This window comes from Microchirus variegatus, assembly GCF_963457635.1.
Source record: "Microchirus variegatus genome assembly, chromosome: 3".
Lineage (NCBI taxonomy): Eukaryota > Metazoa > Chordata > Actinopteri > Pleuronectiformes > Soleidae > Microchirus > Microchirus variegatus.
This window is the reverse complement of record NC_139804.1, coordinates 16,886,860-16,910,436: the sequence shown is the minus strand read 5'-3', so window position 1 is coordinate 16,910,436 and position 23,577 is coordinate 16,886,860. Positions and strand designations below refer to the sequence as shown.

General features: G+C 41.8%; 1 protein-coding gene across 2 annotated transcripts; it reads left to right on the top strand.

Annotated features, from left to right (window-relative positions):
* Positions 1-963: 963 nt before the first annotated feature.
* On the top strand, positions 964-23,131 carry chrd (chordin). 2 transcript variants are annotated; one of them, XM_083887241.1, is made up of 21 exons: positions 964-1,327; positions 3,978-4,081; positions 4,760-4,886; positions 6,920-7,072; positions 7,222-7,333; positions 8,146-8,233; positions 9,192-9,333; positions 9,582-9,719; positions 11,012-11,094; positions 12,781-12,928; positions 14,722-14,828; positions 15,190-15,469; positions 16,247-16,488; positions 16,573-16,686; positions 18,140-18,331; positions 18,454-18,547; positions 19,244-19,300; positions 19,455-19,558; positions 19,787-20,050; positions 21,673-21,766; positions 22,168-23,131. In XM_083887241.1, the coding sequence occupies exons 1-21, from the start codon at positions 1,186-1,188 to the stop codon at positions 22,230-22,232; spliced, it is 2,850 nt and encodes a 949-aa protein (XP_083743367.1). In that variant the 5' UTR covers positions 964-1,185; the 3' UTR covers positions 22,233-23,131. The 2 variants fall into 2 exon arrangements, with proteins under 2 accessions (XP_083743367.1, XP_083743366.1); XM_083887240.1 differs by having other exon boundaries at positions 9,189-9,333.
* The last annotated feature ends 446 nt before the right edge of the window (positions 23,132-23,577 follow it).

Here is a 23,577-nt window from a genome sequence, read left to right as displayed (position 1 = left end):
TTGTACCATTTATACAAAGGACTTTCTCACAATTGGACATTTGATTATGCAACTCCAAAACATCACCATTTTCCCTTCACATGTGTTCATTCATTCATTCATTTTAATTTATTCCATTCATGTAACGCACAGGTCCATTGAGAAATCAGAAGGAGAAGGAAGAAGACCATCATATGAACATGAATGTTGAATGCAGGGGGAGGTTGTCTGGATCAGACAGATGCATTGAAGGAAAACAGATGAATGTCTGACATCCAGATATTTGAAGTAAATGTTGAGGTTGTTGCAGTTACACATCCTCCACGCAATTTCGGTGCAGGTTTGAAAGCAGCTTCTAATACTTTTCAGCCATTTCCAAGGGCCCCCTTTTGGGTTGGGCCCCAAGGTAATTGCATGCTTTTGCAACGCCCCTGTCAAAAAAACCATTTAATCAACTAAAGAAACAATTACATTTTTTATTGTACAAAATCCTTACTGTGAATCACCATCAAAAAAAAAATCATTCATTCATCCTAACCTGTCTTTTATTTTTTGACTCAAAAACAAAAATAAACAAATTCAACTCTCCTGTATATTCTATATAACTGTTTACTAAGTTTCACTCATGTAGAATGTGTGATGTCTGTGTGATGTTAGTTTTGGCCTCAAACTGTATCAGACACAGACTCGTTTCCATATCTTTAGAGTGAATGTGAATTGATGCGAGGTCGTCGATTTCCTTCTCCATCAGCCTCCCCCAACCCCCATCCCTCCCATCAACCCCCACACACACCTCCTCCTCCTCCTCCCTCTCCTCCTCCTCCTCCTCTTGGCCGGTGGCTGCTTCAAGCTGTCAGGGAAGCAGGACTATAAAACAGAGAGGGACGGAACCGTAGAAGAGGGCAGACACACCACCTTCTGTCTACGGAAAGAAAGAAAAGAGGAAAAAAGAAAAAACGAATGCCTGGCTGAAACTCGGTGGACTTTGGCCACTTTGGAGGATATAAGGACGAAGCTGACATCTTCTTATAGTCAGAGTATCAATTAATCAACCGTGGCTCTTTAAAAGTACGTAGCACTTGAGAGGTTTGAGGGAAATCGTCAGTGGAGAGAAGGAAAGAGAGAGAGGGAGAAGAGAGAGAGAGAGAGAGAGAGAGAGAGAGAGAGAGAGAGAGAGAGAGAGAGAGAGAGTGAGGAAGTTTTGGGATGCTGCTTCCCCGCGCGCTCCGCTCCTTGCTGTGCGTCCTGAGCTGCGCGTGGCTGCGCACCGGAGCGGCCTCGCGGCTCAAGTCTCCCGCTCTGCCCATACAGTCAGAGAGAGAACCGCTGCCCTTCAAAGGCTTGTCAGGTAAGAAGACACACGAGTTTGACCTCATACAGAGACGCGATGATGATACAGCAGAGAGCAGCTGCACTCAAGTTAAACATGTGTGGTTTTTTGGGGGGGTGGATTTGGATCATTCTTGGACAACAGAGCTTAGTAGGGCCGGACCAAGCCTTTATGGGTCCCTAAGCAGATTTAGAGTTTGAATTAGATTTTTCCAGTGGGGGCAGTAGTGAGCACAATATTATTAACCCTAGATTTTGCTTAAAATAACTTATTTTAAATCTAATGTAAGGGGTGCAACTAAATATTATTTTACTTTGGTCCATAAAATGTCAGAAAATGTTGAAAAATGTTGATCAGTATTACCAAAACTTGGAAGTTATAATGTTGTCAAATGTTTTGTTTTGTCCACAAACAACAAAAATTCAGTTGTAATGTAATTATTTGTTATATGGAGTGAAGAAGCAGACTTACACTTAAAAGAAGCTGAAGCTGAAAAATCTGAAAAAGTGTTTTACTTCTTAAAAAAAAAACCACAGGATTAATTGATTTAGTTATTATTGTAATAACACTAGTTATTTCAAAACTTTATGTTGGGGTTGCAGGTGTGCGTTAGGTGTGGTTGTGAATTCCTGTAAGGTGGCTCAGTCGTAACAGTATTAGCCTACGGATTGGTATTTAAAGTGACTTTCTTGTAACTGTTCCTTTAACCCCCCCCCCCCCCCCCCCTCCCACTATAATAACACACTTACCCAATTTTCTTGAATTTCCACATGGGCTTCATCCCTGAAACGTCCTGTAATTGCCAGTGTTGCTCATGTGTAAAACTAGCGGCAAACATCTGAGTCATAACCACAGCGAATACCATTTGATTCACGTGTGAAAAAAATAAAAGCCCACTGCGGTTTTTGTGTAAGGTAACTGTGGGAACTCCACGTCCGACGCCTCAGCGTGGACGCGGCTCAGCACTGGAAAGTGCAATCAGTCCACTTTTCCATTACAGCTCCTCTTAGATGATTTATTTGAACAGAGGCAGAGGTGGCAGGCGAAGCGAGCAGCTCACAGTTTGGCTGCATTTAACTGGAGCGGACTGTTTAAAGTGTGTAGTCACTTTAATGAAAGAATAATGTGAACCAGGCTGGTGGCAGTGAAAGAGGCAGGTCGTGTACGGGGCGGCAACATTGCAAAAAAGAAGACAACCTTAGGGCATTTACATACAATTTAAATAGAATCCACAAAAACTTTTTGTATTATTTTGCCTTTTTATCTACACAGAACTGGGCCCTTAAATGCTATTTTTGGAAATCGTTAAAATGATTGCAAAAGCAACCACGGGTTGCCAGTTACGTCAGAAAATGAAACCTTAAAGACCTTGGTATTTTGAATTTGAATGTAGTAACCGTTTCTGGCCACATTCTTACAAATGGCACCTTTAAATGAACTCGTAAATGAGCTTGTAAACATAAGTTTCAACAAACTGGATTAATTAGTGAGTTATGTAAACAGAATTTCAAACAACTCCTTTAACTCTTCATTTAACTTGAATGCAAACTATATATAAAATATGTACCGTAGATCTGCATATGTGCCTCACTGTGCTATTACAACGTATTGACTGTCCAGTTTGAATGGACATTATTTATCAATATTTAAGTTTGTGCAACCACTTTCTCTCTTTTTTTTTTACTGTGTGTGTCCGTTACACACCCTTACAGCCACTTATTCTAACCACAAACATCACTATAATATTCCTGTAGTAACTCAGCACGCCTAACACTTAATTATGATGGCAGTATAGTAATAACAACACTAAAAGCCATTTTTATCTCCTGTAAAATCAATATGCAACCAAGTCCTTATATATTAGAACAGCAATGTGTTTTTTTTACAGCCAGCGCACTGGATTTAAAGTGAAACTACTATAATTTACTGCTTTAAAGTGGAGTTAGAGGCTGTGCATATCCAGACTGGGCCAGGAATTGCTGCCCCACTTATCTATGCGGTTACTGCTGAAAAACCAAGGGAGTGGGGAGGTTTGTTCCTACATGACTCTGTGTTTTTGTTAAGTTACTTCAGACACCATCCTCCATAATGTTAAAATCACTTTTAATATATATATATATATATAATAAACTGCACTCTTTATTTAATGCTGATGTGAAAATACTTTTTGCCCAAGTTTGAACTTCATTTTGTGCATTTCTGGAAAACCCCTGATAATTTTTTTACTTCAGTGGAAAATTGAATTTATCCCTTGCTCATGGATCATTTATGTGAGACAGGATGCAAGGTTGATTCCCAAAACTCATGAGGCATCCAGGGAGTTTTGGTCGCCTCCAACATGCCTGGGCAGTGAGCTATGCAGGATTTATTTGTTGAAAATATGAAAATATGTGCAATGGTCCGGTCTGCATAGTTTGTCATGCAGCATGTGGTCTGACACTTAATAAAAGCCAGAGAGTTGCACTTTCTTTTCGCAATCGATTGTAAGTCAGGTCATTACTGTGTTCGTCTCTGCGCCAATTCAAATTGTAATTTAAAAGGACAAAAACCGTGTGTGTAATTGTACAATTTCATGTAGCTTCTAATCAAGATTGCCTCCAGTTTGGAGAACTGTGATCCCGTTTGACCTTGAAGATCACATGTGTACTCAGCAGTGTTTGTCTGACAGGATGCTCATTTGGAGGACGCTTCTACTCTCTGGCCGACACGTGGCACCCAGACCTGGGGGAGCCCTTCGGTGTCATGCACTGCGTCCAGTGCCACTGCGAACCTGTAAGTTTGCTCTTAACCTACACTCTCCACACATGACACATGTTCATACATGCGCTGATCGCAACATTAGAAACCCATCATCAGTGTGTGTAGAATTGAAATCTAGTCCATGTGAAATAGTATGTATACATTTTCACAGGAAGGATATTATGACCAGTGTGGAGAATATAGGGGTAATTTGTTCATTATTGCCTTGAAATTAATTCGTCACGCTTTCCTGGAGTGGATTCCGTTCTGTGGAGTCCACCATGTTTGTTGTAACCCGGAAAGGACAAATCAAACATTGGCTCTAGGGAGTAGGGTTGTCTCTGTTTTAAACTGTAGGACTTCTTTGAAAGCTGTCATATGAGTTAGTGGTCAACAGTCATCATGTCCTTTTGTGCTAAGAATTTCACTCTGACACAGTCTTTTATGTCTGTTCTTATTTCCCACTACTGTTTCTCCTATTTTAATTCCATTCCTCCCTTTATGCACCGAGTTTGTCATTTTTACCATTTTTAAACAGTATGTTGTTTTTCGATTCACGTCCTTGTGCACAATTAGATCCTCACAAAACTCCAAAGTGTTGCCTTTTTTAGATTCTTCGGTCATCCTTTTGCCACATGTTGTTCATCTGCAAACATTAACCAGATGTACTGAGTTTGTATATGACACACACGTTTGTTTCATCTTGTGTAGCAAAAGAGTCGCCGTGGCAAGGTGTTTGGGAAGGTCAACTGCAAGAACATCAAACAGGACTGTCCCAAACCGAGCTGTGATGACCCGGTCCTCCTGCCGGGTCACTGCTGTAAAACCTGCCCGAAAGGTACTGTTCCACTCACCTCAATCTCACCTCCCGCTCCTCCTGAATGGTTTCACAGTAAAATTGCTTCCTATGTTAAATGAATTAATCAACTTCTCTCTAGAAATGGGAAAACAACACAGCACTGTTTAAATCTATGCTCTCCTGCCACTGAAATTGCCTCTTTTCCTTTTTGTTTATTCTTTCTTTGAATCATATTTCTCTACCTTCATTCTCCTGTTGCATGCACAGGTTTGTTTTTTGTTGTTGTTGTTGTTGTTGTTTGTTATTCCCCCCTTCTTGGTCTGCTCGTTAGTACGCTGCTGGATTCAGTTGATTTCCCACTCATCTGCATCAAATGGACTCTAAATTAATTCACTTCCCATCTATTCAGCCTCATGCAAACTTTGCCACTTACTGCACCACACATGCATACACACACACACACAGGTTAGTGTGACAGCCTAAATCCTGAACCATAACCAGTTAATGCGTAACCCTAACATAACCACAGCTCAGACCTTAGCCATAACCTTGACCAGTTCCTCGGGTATGAGGTTCTGCCTCATTAGGACCAGGTTTTGGTCTCCATGGGGGCTACTTGTCCTGACATGTTAAGCGTTTTTGACAGAAATTTGGCAAAAAATACAAGCACGCACACACACACACACACACACTGGGTGGGTCAGCCTGCCGCACTATTATTCAGCAGATTGGGTGGTTTTTGTTGCCATGTGCTTCTAGTAATGGAAAGTAAAGGTAAAGTACTGAGGACAACAGTGTGTGTGTGCGTGTGTGTGTACGTGTGTGTGTGTGTGTCCACGAGCCCATAATTATGTGGTTGAGTTTTAAGGAAAAGGTTGAGTGTGTTTGTCTTACCTTTGGCACCAAAGCAGCTGGTGTGTTTGTGTAAATGATGGGAAATGATGCATGTGTGTGTGTGTGTGTGTGTGTGTAAGAGAGAGAGAGTGAGCGAGCGAGAGAGAGTGTTTGTGTGTAATGACTGGTGCACCTGAGGATTCAGTAGTGTTAAGTGGAGAGAGTGAGAGTGAGAGTGACACTGCCCAGAAGCATGCAGTGTGTCCAGTGGAGGATATTAAAGGTGTGTGTGTGTGTGTGTGTGTGTGTGTGTGTGTGTGTGTGTGTGTGTGTGTGTGTGTGTGTGTGTGTGTGTGTGTGTGTGCGTGCGCGTGTGCGTGTGTGTGTGCGTGTGAGTGTGTGTTTGTGGCACACACCAAGACAGAAAGCAGAAGGTCCAGCTGAGTCCAGGTTTGGAACATTTATATGACTGTAGTGTATGGCAGTGTGAGGTTTTGAGGTTTTCTTTCTCAGGAGAGTGTGACTGTGTCTTTATTTGGCCAAGTGAGCACTGGTTTGTGTGTGTGTGTGTGTGTGTGTGTGTGTGTGTGTGTGTGTGTGTGTGTGTGTGTGTGTGTGTGTGTGTGTGTGTGTGTGTGTGTGTGTGTGTGTGTGTGTGTGTGTGTGTGTGTGTGTGTGTGTGCGTGCGTGTGAAAAGCATTGAGGTCTACATATTACATCAGAATGCAAGCAGTGTGTGTGTGGAACAGCGGATCATTGTTGGTCTCGCACGCCAGTGTCACTCTCAATTCACCTTGTGCTTTTCAGCTGCAAGAGTGTGTGTGTGTGGGGGGGGGCACACGTGTCACAGTGTTCACGTCATAAACAGCTGATTAATGCAGTCTAATTAATGCAGTATGTGTAGGTATTTGCTCACATCACATAGAGATTAAAACTGGCCTAAAATTAGAAATAGAATTAGACATTAATTCAGTCGAAATTTAATTTAACCATTTAGCCATCATTTTAAATTGAATTAAAGTCTTGAATTATAAATGAATTCAATACGATTTTGAAATAGTGGTCATACCTTTTTCCCCATAACATAATAATAAGTAAAAAAAAAATAAAACATGGAATCAGATCAAATTAGTGTTAATTCAGATGAGATTTTACAGGCTAACAACACTTTATACACTTTATACATAGAAAAATGCAAGTGACAGCTTATGTAACTGCTTTCCTCCTCCCTTCTTTAGGTGATGATGACACAAAGCAGACAGACCCTGTCCTGGAGAGCTTTGACTTTTTCCATGAGAAGGGAAAAGAGAAGGAGGACGACCTCCACAAATCTTACAACGACAGATCGTACCTGAGCTCCGAGGACATGGGCCCCGGGGAGAGTCGCTCCGGTGAGCAGAACATGGGAATCGGGACTCTTAACTTAATGCAACACATGTTTTAAATAAAACACCATTACAAGAATGTTCATAAGGACACAAAACACAAATACCATATGATATTTATATGTATATAACCTGACTCTTGTGTCCTCCTGCAGACTTTGTAGCACTGTTGATAGGTGGGACAGACTTGTGGAGCTCCAGTGGTGTCGCCAGAGCTCGCTTCTCTCTGACCAGAACCAGCCTGGCCTTCTCCATCACATTCCAGAGGTACAACGCACACTAAGTTGAGCTATATCCCCCATCTATTCCCGAGCAAACCTTAAGTGTTGGTTCAGGTTTTTTTTTTCGAGTATTCATTGCCAAGAACCAACCTTAGACAACTTGGCTGCCACTAGGGAACACAAATCAGATTTTATCCACTTAACAAAAGGCATACCTAATAAAACATATGTCATATGAATATGTTTGCTGGTTTTTCCTCTGTAATCGAAAGTATTTTCCTGGTTATAGTCAAATATTTGTATCACATCATGAACATCTGCTCATTACCCATAAGAAAATCCATAGAGACAGTTTTAACACCACAGCACACAGTAGCTCTTGATCTACTGCTGCCTCATTAGTACGTTCAAATGTACTATTTTTTGCCTTCAGTGCTTTAAAATTCATGTGAGGTGACGGTAAACAAGCACACCTGTATTGCTGTAAGCTAAATTTGCTGATTTTCTCTATGGGCTTTAGCAGGCAACGCAATCTTAAGATGTCGTAGACTTAAGCAGGTATAAATGTTATTATGTGATCATTTTCTTTAGTGGCTAAAACCGCAGCAATTTTTTTCTTGCTGGTAGCCGTGTTTTGAGAGTCAGCCTGTTTTTCAGCAACGCCTGGCGGTGTATTCAACACAGTTAGCGCTGACGGTGTGCCAGTATCTCAAACAGCCACACTTAAAATTCACTTTACAGTGTTAAGAGCCGCCAATTTACTGCAATTGACATCATGATGTAAAAGAAAAGAAAAATGTTCCTCTCATTAAAAATCTGTCCCCCCCCCCACCCCCCACCCCCCTTCTTGCTGTGCAGAATGGATCGTCCCAGTAAAATAATCTTCCTGGATTCAGATGGGAGCATGGCTTTTGAGTACAGGGTCCCCAAAGGACAGTCAGACGTGGTAAGACATCACATAAATAAAATTGAAAATAACTTCTAATCTTTCTTCTGTGTGTGTGTGTGTGTGTGTGTGTGTGTTTCCTGAGAGAGTGAGAGAGACTTTAAGTACCGGTTTGATAAATGATCTCACTCCACGACTCTGTGCTCAAACCTCTTCTCTCATAACTCACCCTACAATAATAAATGATATATTTAGATATGCACACGCATACACACTAACCGTTTTCCTTCACTGCCTCTTTGTAAACATCATAAACTCTGCGTGATTGCTCCAAACATCAACGAGCACTCATGCACTCACTCAGTCACCATCGAGTTTGAAAAAAAGAAAAGAAGAAAAAACGCACACAGGCCGAGTTTAATGAAAGGCCCATATCATCTCAGCAAATCAGTGGACCGATATGTCAGTGTAACAGTAGTATCCACGCATGCATGTCGGCAGAATCCCACAGGTCTGCTCCATCACTACACATCATTTCCTGCTCATATGCACACACAGCTCAGTGACCCCCCGAAACACAGAACCCAGGAACTGTACAAATTGTTTGGGTTTTTTTGTTTGTATTTTTAATATGTCAATGTCAAGCAGCAGAAGACCTCAGAGAAAACACCCTGGGGCAAAAAGAAGATTGTGCGGGAGGGTGGTGGTGGGGGTGCATGTTAGAAGGAGAGAATTTTTCACACATTACATCACTGCCTTAGCAGAGTATGGCTTATTAAAATGGAGATTACCTCCTGAACTCTGAGCTATGAAGCGCAGGCTCGCCGCCACATTTCTTCCTGCTACTCTCAGGAGGAGCTGCTGGTTTCACGTTGAAGGTTTATGCAACAATCGCATGATGCAATGTCTTTGTATTATCGCTGAAAGTTTAGCTCGACTGTTGACTCGATGTCCCCTTAAAGTCGTGCAAAATGTTACAGCTTCACTCTTTCTCTTTTTGGTGCGTGTGCGTTAGCAGATCTGCGGAGTCTGGAAGAACCTGGCCAAGCCTCTAATGCGACAGCTGCAGAGTGAACAGATGCGCGTCCGCATGACAACATCGACGAGCAGACGAGAAGACGTGGAGGGAAAGATCATCAAGCACAGAGCTCTGTTTGCTGGTGTGTGTATATGTGTGAAGAATTTAGCATTATTCATTTTGTTTTTTTGCAATGTTCCTTTAGTTGCATTAGAGTAAATGCAGTATTTACACATGAGCGGACTTGTATACACACTGCTGTAATCTTAAAAAGCCATAGATGGATGAACATGGTGAAAAATGAGGGACTTTGTTTACAGAGAGGAGAGAGCGCACAGCAGAAAACTGAGCGCATGGTCACATTCTTTTTTTTTTTTTTAATACGCGCAGAGACGTTCAGTGCAACGCTGACATCCGAGGAGGAGAACTCAGGCATGGGAGGCATCGCCATGTTGACACTGAGTGACACCGAGAACAACCTGCACTTCATCCTCATCCTGCAAGGCCTCATCGAACACAGAGACAGAGGTAAGAGATGCAGGGGAGGGGAAAAGAGATGAAAGAGGGAAGAGAAGTGTGGGAGAGAAGCTGCAGACACAGTGACAGTTCAAGGGGTTAACGCGAGAGATTGTTTGTGGAATAATGTCGAGAAGGAGCTTGAGGGTGAATGGGTAGCCATTTTGTATATCACATTATTGATGACGAGTGTGATGGTAAACCTGCATGTTGCCCAAAACTAAATGGAACTCAGCCACCAATGATGTGACCATTCACAGCTCTGATCTGTCAAAATGGCTGCTCATGGGGAATGTAAATAAGATTATTAGTAAGATTATTCCCTTATTTTTCTTGCCAACCTTGACCTTTTATTTTATAAAGTCATTTTTAGCAAACAATGAAGTTGTTAAAAACACAGTTGTAATGATGCATATTCGATTCGATTAGGAATGGCATGATATCATTTTTTTGGGTCTGATACCAATATCGATACCAAGTGTCTACGGGTACCAATATCAGTCTAATAGAGTCATTTTAGCAATTTTACACTATGAAGCTATTAACAACACATTTGTACTGTACTTCAGGCCATTTCAAATGTATAATTATCCAACTGTGTAACACATATTCTACTCCTGTAAAGAAGAAATAAATAGCATAACTAAACCAAATAAGAAAAGATACTGTATCTCCAACTGTGTTTCAAATATTTTACTCCCACAAGGGAAGAAATAAATTATCCCACATCACGACTCGGTTAGAATTTAGCTTCAGCTTTTTCTTGGATTGTTTTCACAGATAAAATTACACTTTCCCTTTATGCGTTTGTCTCCTTTTAGCTTAAATTATGTCCCCACAGCTGACATGACCACTGCAGTGGCAGACATGTGCTGCCATCGCTCATGTCATGGTCACATGACAGCGGTGGTGGTGCGTGTCTCTCTCTTTACCATCTGTGTTTACTGAAGCATAAACATGATATTCAGGGAGGTTTGGATCATATTGGGTTTTGCTTTTTTTTTTCGTTTTATGGTTTCTGATCCAGGCAAGTATCAGATTGACTCATGCTGTGTCAACAAAGAGAGGATTATTTGATCAATTTAATATTATTTTATATGGTACTTGTAAATGATTGAACTGCATTGATCAGCTGGGATTGTAAAAGCTGAACCATCCACTGGTGCCAGAATCACCCTTTTTTGGATCGTTTCAGTCTTTTAACACTAAGTACATCTTTAGAGTAAAAACTTTTGTTGAAGGTTTGAATTAAGATGATATTTATAACCAATGCTAATGAGGAAATGGTGCTTCTCTCCCCTCAGAGCCTCTTTTGGTGCCCATCCGTGTCCAGCTTGTGTACCGTCAGCACATCCTGAGGGAGATCCGAGCCAACGTGACGTCTCACGTGAGTAATAACATCGACATTTTCCACACAGAAAGCTGTCTGAGGCCTGTTTGTTTCAAATATATAAAAGTGCTCAACAGTAAAAGAAGAAAAGAAGAAAAATTGTTCCGTGTGTTCCCCTGAATGGCATGGGAATGGTGTTATCTGCAGGAGGAGGAGGAGTGGTGTTGTTGTTGGTTAGGAACATATGACACAACAACTTCTCTCCACCGCACCTTCCCTCTCTGAGACGGATGTGGCTCGTTCACCACATCCTAGAGTTCACGTCGCTGCCGCTCTGATCACAGTTAACTACCCCGAGACGTGACGAGAAGAATGGATTGAGACGAGAGAGGGAGAGAAAGTTTGTGTGTGGGAGAGAGAGAGAGAGAGAGAGAGAGAGAGAGGAGCTTTTGCAGGAGACAGATGTGAGCGAGGGATGAGAGACACAGAGGAGGGAGGGGAGGTAGAGAGGATGGACTGTGCACACACTCCACACACATGTCAGTGGTTAGTGGTCTGCGGGCTGAGATGGATGGGGGTGTGGGGGGGGGGGGTGATGAAAGGCGGGCCTGTTTTTAATTCTGCCAGGAATTGCATGAAGAGCCGATGCGACCCTTTTCAGGCCCAGTGGTGAGAGAAAACTGTCTGTGAAATAAGTTTTCAAGCTCAGCAACATGACCTCTGCGAGCGAGACACCCAGAACCGAAGTGCCGAGTCACCTCGAGTGGAGCTGAGTCACAAACAAACGCATACAAACAGAGCACACATCACTTTTTCTCTCTCTCTCTCTGAAAACTGAAAAACACATTTTAAATTGTGAAGCCATTTTTTTGGGGGGGGGTTTTATGGTGACAGTGTTGCTGCTCCGGCTGATTTACACAAGACCTCGATATATCCGTCCTCACCTTACTTTCCCCTCATTAGTCTGTCCGTTCATTTCCCACTAATATAAGTCACCCTTCCTCTCCCTCTCTCTGTTTTGGCCTCTCACCACGTGGATTTATAGTACATGTATATTTATATTGAACCGAGGCCACGAGGTCATAAAAGTAACATTTCTTCAACACGCTCGTACATCTGTCCTATTAATCCAACATTTCTCAGCGTCCCTGAGTGCCAGACTCTCCGCTCTGCCTTATGTGTGAAATGAAACTTCAGTCACTATGAAACATGCTGTGACAGTTCTGAGCCATATTTCTGCCCCGGGTCCATGTGTGTGTTGGTGATTTACACACTGTGGTTTCATGGAACACAAGAGTTTGGGGTCATAATGGTTTCTGACTTAATGATTCATGCATTTAAGTTATCGAGAAGAGATTTTACTGACCTGGGGACAGATTTGCTATTAGTTAGTTTGCACTACAAGTGTTTGTTTGTTTGTTTTTTTGTGTGCAATGAATGTCTCTGATTTACTTCTGTAGAGAAAAGTAGCTGTGAAACCATATTTTTCATTCTGTTTTTTTTCTGCTAAAAATGTTCTCCAAGTTCCATCAGAGAAAACCCACAGTGCAACTGGTAGAACAGGGTTGAGAATCATGGTCACCATGGTTAAAGTGTTAACATCAACAACATATATATATACATACATATACACATATAACAAAGAAATAATGTCATGTCTTTACTTTTGTTATCTGTGTTCACTGGAAGTTTTATATTCACTCACAGCTGACCCACATTTCACATCTGACTCCATCTGTGCAGGATCCGGACTTCGCAGAGGTGCTGACAGACCTGAACAGCCGCGAATTGTTCTGGTTATCTCGCGGTCAGCTGGAGATCGCCGTGGCGACCGAGGCTCAGGACCCGCGGCAAATCTCTGGCTTCATCACCGGCAGAAAGTCTTGCGACAGTAAGTGCTGCCTGTGAAGTGGAACAAACACCTTTTTACACAGCTGAAATGAAAAACAGAAAAAGCTTATCTTTCTTCTGCATGTTTTTTTTTTTGTTCTTTTTCTTCCGACCCCCCCTTTACACAACTGTTCCGGCCAGTTGGTTTTCAGCAAAACTGTAGATGCAACAAAACATGCAGGCCTCTAACAATGTGTTTGTGCTTGTCCATGTGTGGCTGTTTTTGTCATTCCTCTCTGTAAATACTTCCCTTTTTTCTCTCTCTCTGTCGCCATCCTTTCAAGTCTTATCGCTGGGGGAAAACCATGTTTATAGACCTTCTGTTTGACTTGGTGGCCCACCAACACTGTGTATGCATGTGTGTGTGTGTGTGTGTTTGTGTGTCTCTGTGTGTGTGTGTGAGAGAGAAAAGAGGTTTCAGGAATGTTGTGGACAGCCCAATCGTTTGAAACCATAAAACATGCACACATGGTCTTTTCATGGGACACATACTTGAACGTGAGCATTGCATATCAAGGTGCCGGACACTCTGAATCACTTAGAAAGACATTTCCATTGTCTCTCTCTCTCTCACACACACACACACACACAAATATGTATCAAGACTGTATTTTGTAAACTAGACTAACACACACACACACATACACACACACACACACACACACACACTCTCTCTCACACTGTTGCTGCCAAGGCCACAGTCTGCTGGACTGGACTCTCCTTGCTGGTGTTCCAGTGCTGTGACTAACAGCTTTACGTTATGTATGAAGAATTCGAACCCAACACTCTCTCTCCTCTCTCTCCCTCTATCTTTCCCATCAGTCCCTCCGTCCAACTCTCCGTCTGTCCTGTCGTCTCCTGTTTTTTTGTTTTTTTCGTGTATCTATGTTCTTCCCGAAATACTGAATCAGTAGCAAATGGACTTCTTTTGCTACTTCTGTAGCAAATGGACTTCTGAAGACTTCTTCAGTTCCAAAGAGGCCTCTTGGATGAACGAGAACAGACACAGACATCTTTGTTTTTGTTCCTCTTCTGTGGCATTTTATTTCTGAGAAAATGTCTCTCCGCACTTTTCTCCTCCTCCTCTGTTACTCATTCCATCCTGTCATTTCAGCTCAATCTTTTAAAGCCGACTGCATTCAGCAGTGGGTTACCTCATTCGAAGGCTTAATCTCATGTGAATGTGTGTGCGTGTGTGTGTGTGTGTGTGTGTGTGCATCAGATATACTGCTCCAACATGTATGCATTTGGCTCAAGGTCGCGCACAATTACACCAGCAGAGACGCCTCCTGATTAGTGGTTCAATTGAGTCTGTCCCCTCAATGACTCTGTCTCGTTGAAGGGATGACATTATGCGGCTAGTGTGTGTGTGTGTGTGTGTGTGTGTGTGTGTGTGTGTGTGTGTATGAGGAACTCACGATGTGTCCTTGTGTTTTCCATCCTTCAGCCAACCAGCAAAAGTTTTGACATAAATCATTGCCTCATCTCTTACGCTGTCAGGCAGTGGTTCTCAAATGGGGCGTGGGGGTTGGGGTCCCATATTACACTGCCAGGGGGCTCCATGAAGAGATTCCACATTGTAGATTCCGTGATTTTCTTTTACAAAAAGCGAATACATTTTCTATTTTGTCGTCCAAAGTGCTATTTACTATTAACTTTTTTGTGTGGAGCCCTCTAATTTTTTTAAAAATCTTAAAGTAGGTGCTGAGCTGGAAACAATAAAAAGAATTTAAACCAGCGTTGCAATATTCTGAGCCGAAATTTTGAAATTAACCTGTCTCTGTGTTGCTCCAGCTATCCAGAGTGTGATGTCCAGCGGGGACGCACTGACCCCGGGGAAGAGTGGAGGTGTTGGATCCGCCATCTTCAACCTCCATGACAACGGCACACTAGACTACCAGGTGAGGCTTTTTTGTTTTTGTTTATTCATCTGAGGGTGTCAAATCAATAATCGCAATATATTTACATTTACAAAACCGAAATTGGAGAACCCACAAAAACAAATATTAATTATCACACAAATTAGTTAATTTAAATATATACATAGTGCTATATATATAGCATATATCATATATATATATATATATATATATATTATATAATTTTGAGATGAGACATCACTACATACCCAGTAAAGCTGCACACCACCTGTCTGTCAGTAAAAGTCATAGACCGTATATATACTGAAATGAACCTGAAATTAAATGAATTTGTGGGTCAATGACATATTCTAAATATCTGTACCTCGTCTCCTTCCTGCAGGTTCAGGTTGCAGGTCTCAGCAGCGACGTGGTTGGCGTCACCGTTGAGCTGAAGCCGAGGCGCCGCAACAAGCGCTCCGTCCTGTACGACCTGACACCCGAGTACAACAAGGCCACGGGCCGAGCAGTGGGCAGCTGGAGTCGTCTGGAGGCTCGGCACATTCACATGCTGCTGCAGAACGAGCTGTTCATCAACGTGGCCACGGCTCACAGTCAGGAGGGAGAGCTGAGGGGGCAGATAAAGGCTCTGTTCTACAGCGGCCTGGAGGCACCAAGACATGGTGAGGATCGGTGGGAAAAGCAAAGGAGGGAAGAAAGGAAGGAAAGAAGGATATGATGTGGTGGGAGGGAGGACACTCACACACTGTCTAAACAGGGTACACCCTGGACAGGTCACCAGTCTGTCACAGGGCCACATAGAGACAAACAGCCATTCACTGTCACCTTCACACCTACAGTCAAATCAAAATACATTTGTCTTCAGTGTTTTGCAATTTTACATTAATATGCATACATTAGAAAGCTCTTTCTTTTGCTAAAACAATATATATGGAGGTAGGTATTTGCAATGCAAAGAAAATTACAATTATACACATTCGGACATGAATAGAATGGAACACACCAGAAATAAAGGAACACTCAGTATAAAAACTGTAAAACTGGAGTTTTCAATACATTTTAATTTGACTGAAATTGTACGAATTTAAGTTGATGTTGGACTAACGCAGTCAGATAATGCAGTTAGGAGTCACATTGGACTCATTCACTTGACCCAAACTGGCCTTGACACTCTGTGTATGCACCAGAGTTTCCATTTCTGGGCTTGGACCCAGAAATATCAGAAAAAGAAGGTAGTCTGACACACTCATTTTACCAAATCGATTCTCTGCTGCGTGTATACTGTGACAAGAACAGTAGTGCAGTTAAATTGCATAGCCAAGTTACAACTGTAGCCTTAACTGTGCCAGATTAAAACAGATGGAAATGCTTTATAAATGTGTAAGACGTATAAACGTTTCTGGCTTCAACCTCACTTTCATAATGTCTTCCTCCACCAGAGATGCCCACTCTTCTGGCCGGCCACTTTGTGTCCCCCCCTGTAAGGACCGGTGCCGCAGGCCACGCCTGGGTGTCAGTGGACAAACAGTGTCACCTGCATTATGAGATTGTGGTCGCTGGCCTGAGCAAGATTGACGACCTAACCGTGAACGCTCACCTCCACGGGCTGGCAGAGATCGGAGAGATGGAAGACAGCAGCGCCACACACAAGAGGCTGCTGACCGGCTTCTATGGATCACAGGTACGTCAGTGTAAACAAAGGAAATCGAACACACGAGCAAATGTTACACAGGAACTCATCCTCTCTTGTCATCCTCTCCTCCAGGCTCAGGGAGTGTTGAAGGACATCAGCGTTGAATTACTGCAACACCTGGACCAGGGAACAGCCTTCATCCAAGTCAGCACCAAGCTCAATCCCAGAGGAGAAATACGTGGAAAGGCATGTTTAAAAACAGCCACTTTACATACATTTAAATAATGTTTCTTCATCCAAAAATACTCACAACATGAACATCAATATTTATCGGAATGTATCAAACTTTTTTTTTTTACTTGATTTGATGCAGTTTTCACGCCAAAATGGAAACAACAGGGATACTCGCTCGAGCAGCTGTGAAAGTTTAGTCTCCTATGATGGTCCAAAGGGACATTTTACTGGACCTGATCCTGACATGAGCAAATTCTGAGGGAAACACTGTGGATATTTTTTAACATGAAAATAATTCAAAAGTGACCATTTTAACTTTCATTAGTGGAATCTGAAATCCCTGGCAAATGGCCATGAAACTGATCTGCTTTGATACACCCCATTTTACTACACAGCCCTGACCTCATTTAACTGTTATTGTAAAAGATAAATGCTCGATTATAGCATGAGAACTGTTGGTCAGGTGTTTTTTTAGTCTGGTTGCTCTGACTGAAGTGTGGTTGCACTGACACTTGGTCTCATTGAAATCATGGCTGTTGATTGGGAAACTTCCTCTTTTTTTAGGTTCACATCATAATATCTACATTGTTTACGTCTAGTTTGTGACACTGCTGATTTTCTCTATGAACTTTGGTGCGCCAGAGTGAGCTGTTTACTTCGGTTTCCAGTCAAGAAACACTGTTTGTGGCATCAGAAAGTGGCAAACATGCTCTTAAGATATCATGGATTATATGGTCATAACGTCAGTGGTAATGCTCTAACATTAAGCTGAGAACAAAAGTCACAGAAGGTTGAGTTCAAGTGAGTTGCAGTCACACATTCACATTTCTCAACTCAATTAAAGGTCATACAGATGATAGTGATACTGATACAGATGTTTAATCAGTATCAGCCCAGACACACACAAGCAGTATAACACCTCAACACAAGGAGAATCAAACTAAATAATAATAACTGCTATATTTGGCTTTTTTCACATATCTTTACTCCCTGTAAGCATATCAATAGGCAAAGTGTTCCCTATATCGATTAAAAAGGAAGAAGAAGTAGTAGTGGAGGCTGCTTTAAGCATCTCGCCATTTACAGTATGTGGCTGTGCTTGTGTTGCGTTCACAGACCCACACAAATGCACACTTTCACTGGCAGGTGCTGAAAAGTCAAATGAAACTTCGGAAGCACAGTCACCCATAAACCCATTTGCAGCTCTGCAGGTGTAGTGGCTGATGAGCTATTTGTTCAGCAGGGTCAAGCTGTTTTTATAGCAAACACAGGCTGCACACATTAACACACCATCTGCCCCAGCAGCACACAAGTGCTCCATTCAGCAACAACTAAAAAAGCCAGCTGAACACCTGCCTGCTTTTAGGTGTGGCCCACAAACCTAAAAGCACGATACCTCTTCATCTACCTCCTCTACACTGTCATTGTTCTCATGAACCCCTTCTTTTCATGTCTACCTCCGCAGGTCCACGTGCCAAACAACTGCGAGTCCGGGACCAGAGGGGACGTGGAGGAGGCCGAGTTTGACGACCTGTTTGTGAAGGACCCAGAAGAGCTGAAAAAAGATCCACACACCTGCTTCTTTGAGAACCAGCACCATGCACACGGCTCCCGCTGGACGCCCAGCTACAACAAGTGCTTCTCCTGCAGCTGCCAGGTAAAGACCGCATCAAATTTAAAATTTACTGTAACATGTTTGGGCAAAAAAACAACTGAATAACTCCCAACAAGTGTGCCACAAATCAGTAATTCTTTCTTTTGTCACTTTTTTCTCCGCAGAAAAGAACTGTGATCTGCGATCCGGTCATCTGTCCGGTGTTGACTTGCTCCAAAACTATCCAGCCTGAGGACAAGTGCTGCCCCGTCTGTGACGGTGAGAAAGTCCTGACAAGAGTCAATATGTGCAAGAACTTCATTGTGCATCGACTAATTTAATTTAATACGGTTTATGTGATCGTTTTATCCTTTTGGGTGAAGTCCCGAACTCTTTTCCACGAAGGCCAAGTTTCAAGTTTAAAAGCAACTTGTTTTTCCCCCACAACCAAATTATTATTGGTTCATAGAGGATGTCAGTAGCAAGACTAAAAATACAAAGGGGATAGATTTAGGGTTAGGGTTAGAAGTGAAAAAATATAAAGATATGTACATATATATTGCATATCCGAATAAATGAGGAGGAATGTACACACTCATTTGTCCCTAGGTCCAAATGCACCTTTGAATAGTGTTAAATGTAACACTTTTGCAGATACTTAAACCCAAAACAAGATGAATTCACTTGTGTAACTTTAAAACTAAAAGGGCTGAGTCTAAGAGTAAAATACTATTCTTTTATTGTTAATTTAACTCTGCCAAATCTAGGGTCACATGACTTTACATGAAACATAAAACATCTGCATATCATGCTGAGCATCTAGTGAAGAACATTTGTGCAGTTTATACCAAAATGTTTTGAATAAAAATTCCTTGTCATGACCTTACCCATTCCCCACACATGACCTGAGATTTAAATAGCTTTATTACAAAAATACATACATTAATTAAAATATCTTTCCTTATTTTTTTCCAGAGAGGAAGGATCCCAAGGACATGAAAGCACCGGAAAGAGTGGAGGAAAATCCTGAGGGTGTGTACAAACTTCTGCTTTTTATATTGTTTCTTTCATTGCCATTCTACTGTCACTCAATTTCTGTGTACAGTAAAAGATTTACTCTCACTCACTTTGGCATTTTCATAACCTTATATACATATTTAATCCTGCTTTCCTGCTTCTTTCCCAGGTTGTTACTTTGAAGGCGACCAGAAGATGCATGCCCCAGGAACCACGTGGCATCCCTTTGTCCCGCCCTTTGGCTACATTAAATGTGCCGTCTGCACATGCAAGGTAAACACCACGATTAAACCAGCTCACATCTGGCTGGATTTTTTTCCTTCCAAAAGCCCTTTAATGAATCTTTTTTTTTTTATGTCCTGAACTCTAAAGAAAACAAGGCGCCAGTTTTTCAAATTTCTTCATGAATGTTCTGACTTTTCTTTGAGGGAGGAAGGACAAAAACAAACGAACAGCTTCTTCTGCAGCAACTGTAGCTGATCTGCTGTCTTTGTTTCATAGGGATCCACAGGTGAGGTCCACTGTGAGAAGGTGACGTGTCCGGTGTTGACCTGCAGTCATCCAGTCAGACATAACCCCTCAGACTGCTGTAAAGAGTGTCCAGAGGAGGACAGGACGCTGCCCGGCCTGGAGCACAGTGACATGATGCAAGCGGATGGACCAAGACACTGCAAATTTGGCAAAAACTATTACCAGAACAGTGACAACTGGCACCCGTGGGTGCCACTGGTGGGAGAGATGAAGTGCATCAACTGCTGGTGTGATGTAAGTACTATTGAGCACAGGAAATGATGTTCTGCTAATTCTGCTAAAGTTATGTTTGAATGAGGATAACAACGGTTCAGACTCAGGACACTGAGTTTCCCACAGTGTCAACACGCTCCTCTTTTTCTAAACTTTTGTTTTTTTAGGCAAAATATGTGTCCAGGTCACCTCTGAAATACAGTTATTTATTGATTGGGCCATAACCCAACATACTTTTTGAGTTTAGTTGCTCACTAACAGACAGGCAAACAAGCCGGCAAAAAATGTGTCTTCCTTAGGGAGGTAATCATTTTTTATATTTATTGGAATTTATTGGACTACAACCCAGATACTTTTCCACTACAACCGTTTTCTCGGGTTTTACATGTTTCTCTTGTTTGTATTGCATCTCACTGCTCTTTCACTTTAAAAGATATTATTTTTTATTTCTTTTTTGTTTGATGTTTTGGCATACAGCTGTTAGGTGCTTTACTGCCACCTTTTGGCAGCATGAATACATTAGGAAAATGCCCATTTCCAGGTCATAAACACCACAATACAAAAAAACATTCAAATGAATGACTTTGAATAATTAATGAATAATATATACAGTACTGTGAAGAGGTTTCAGGCACTACCAGCTCTGTTGTTTTTGTCTGTCAGAATCTGTGATCGTTGGAATTTGGAATGAAGTGATGCGACTTAAAGCTGGTCTTACATATCAGCGAGCTGTCAATGATGAGTTGAACTCATGCAACATGTGTATGTAATGCTCAAGCATGTCTTGAATAAACCTGGCATAATAGAGGTTTTTACAGCAGATATTTCTTTAAATGAAATTGTAGGACAAACACAGGATCCCACTCCAGTATTAACAGAGCTGTGTTATTGTTCAAGTGTAAGGGTAGATCTGAACGCTCTGAATACTTGACACCTGAAGAAAATGGTGTTTTCTTTTTTTTCTGAAAATGTTTTTTATTTAAAAAAAAAAAAAAAAAAAAAAACTGGATACATATTTTTTCTGGATGTGTTCCAGTAAAGTGAAATAGAAATAATGATCCTATATTGGCGTTATAGCATTGCTCAAACAACAAATCTAATGGCGGCCTGCACAGTCCTGTTTTATTTTATATTTAAAATACATGACCCCCTAACTTGAAAAAGCCTGAATCCACACTTTCCTATTAGAACAGACTGACATGACTACAGCTGCTCTCAGACATGCAGGGAATTCTCCCACCAGCTAATCTAATCTCCAGATAATGTCCAAGTGAGCTCATGCGAGAATGCAGCGAGGATGCATAATCCACAGCGTGTAAGCGAGCGAGTGAGAGAATGTCCAAGTTTCCTGCAGCCTCGAGCCAGGTTCCTGCAGGTGTCCTCGCTTGGGTCCTCCATGTCACACATGAAACTGCGAATTGTTAAATGAAGTCTCCAAACCAAAGATCGCAGCATCATCGATTCATGAATAATAATCAAAGCAGATTAAAACGCCTGTGTGTGTGTGTGTAGTGTAGTAAATAAAGCATTTGTATATTAGGGCTTAGTATTGAACGTTTTACCATTAAATAACTCTATTTTTTTATATCTGATCCACTGCAACATCACCAACCCTCCCTCTTCCTCTGTTCTTCTCTCCACAGCACGGTGTGACCAAGTGTCAGAGGAAACAATGTCCAGTAGTGACCTGCTCCAACACAACTCGCAAAGAAGGGTCATGCTGTTCGGAGTGTGTCGGTAAGCAGCCGAGAAACAAACTTAGCAGAGAATGAACTGATAAAACTGGTAACTATGGAAGTGCAGGTTTGAATCATATGATCATATTTCAAATGGTAATCAAAAACATTATACATCACAGTATGTGTCTTAATGTAGAATACAAAAAAGTGAAGGACTGTTGGACTGAGTGTTGTTGTGATGTAGTAAGACTTATTGAACGCCGACTGCGCTCGCTCACTCTGGAAACATGGCTGCCAGCAGGGACAGACACATTTTTAGTGACTTATTTAAAGGCTTCATTTGTGAAATCTACTCAGAAAAGTGATGCAGAGAGAAACTTGTATTTTAACTGGATTCTTTTCTGTATTGTTGTCTTGATGGTCACTTGGGTCTTAATTGTATTTGTCCCTTTGCCACAGACTCCAAAGAGGAAGACCACCTGATGGCCAAAGTACCAGACAAAAGACGGACCTTGAGACACTGATCTGTGTGGAGACCGACAACCCCCCCCCCCCCCCCCCAAAAAAACCCAATACCATTTTTACCCAACTACACCGTCTTTGCATCCCAGATGGACCTGAACCCAGAGCCACACTGGGTCTTACCCGCCTAACCCACCCCACCAAACAACCCACCCTGCTATCAGCTCCAGGATTGTAACGAGACGGAGGAATGATGAAATGTAAAAAAAAAAAAAAACAGACTCATTGAGTGAGGACACGAAGATGCCCAATCAGACTTAACTAAAACTGTTGCCTTCTGCTTCTCGCCCTTCTTTTGCTGGGATTTTTTTTATATAGTATTTTCCTGTTTTTTTATTACAACAGGACATAAAGTAAATGTAAAGCAAATGGGAGTTTGTGAATGCTATATGATGGTACGACTGTAAATGAGACGAATTTCTCTGACCACGCTTCTTTTTTTTTGAAGTGCAGCTCTCAGTGCCCGCTTACATCTGTGTGAATGTGTGTATGTGTGTGAGTGTGTGTGTGTGTGTGTGTGTGTGTGTGTGTTTGCCAGTATAGAATGTAAACACAAAACTTAAAAAGAAAAAACAACGTATCTCTGGGTTCGATCTACAATTGCCATTGGTTGTAAGAATTTGTGTTGCATTCCGTTTACATCAGAACAGGGAGTGACGTCACCATGTTCCGCTTGAAACGTGTCTAAAACGCAACACCAGTCGAAAACAACGTCCATTTGTAGTTCAAATGGAACAAACCAACGTTTCCACTGGTACGAGGACCAGTCCTGGGTTGTTGGGAGAGCAGTGGTTGCAGTTTCGCTGCCTGTTTGAACTTGTTGCCTTTTTGCTTTGATTGATACTAATTCTGTTTTCCAAAATAAGTAATATTTTATGGATTTCTGTTGTTTATGGAAATGAAGCTGGTTTGTATTTTGTATTTATTGAATGGTGTGGAGACAAAATAAAAAGAAGATGTTTGTCAGTGAAAGAGGGAACGCTTGTGGCTTTTCTCTTTTTTTCTCTCTTTTTGCATTTTTATCTTTGTCTTGCCTTTGGAGTCATTGTGATTTTAATTTTTGTCTCTCATGTTCTTTCTCTGCTCCTTTTTCCTCACAGTTTTATCAGTCCCCTTCATCTTTTTCAACTTTTCCCTCTAACCTCTGTTCCTTGTTTTTGTGTTGGTTTCATCTCTGATCTCTCTAAACCACATGTCCTTTTCTTTCCCACCTCTTCTTTCCTTTCTATTATTTTTCTTTCCTTTCGATCCCTTCTCTCTTTCCCTTGCTTGCTTATTTTACTCCCTGGTCGCCACATGTGCTGTGTTTTGTCCCTTAGATACTTCTACTGCAGACAGACTGAAGCA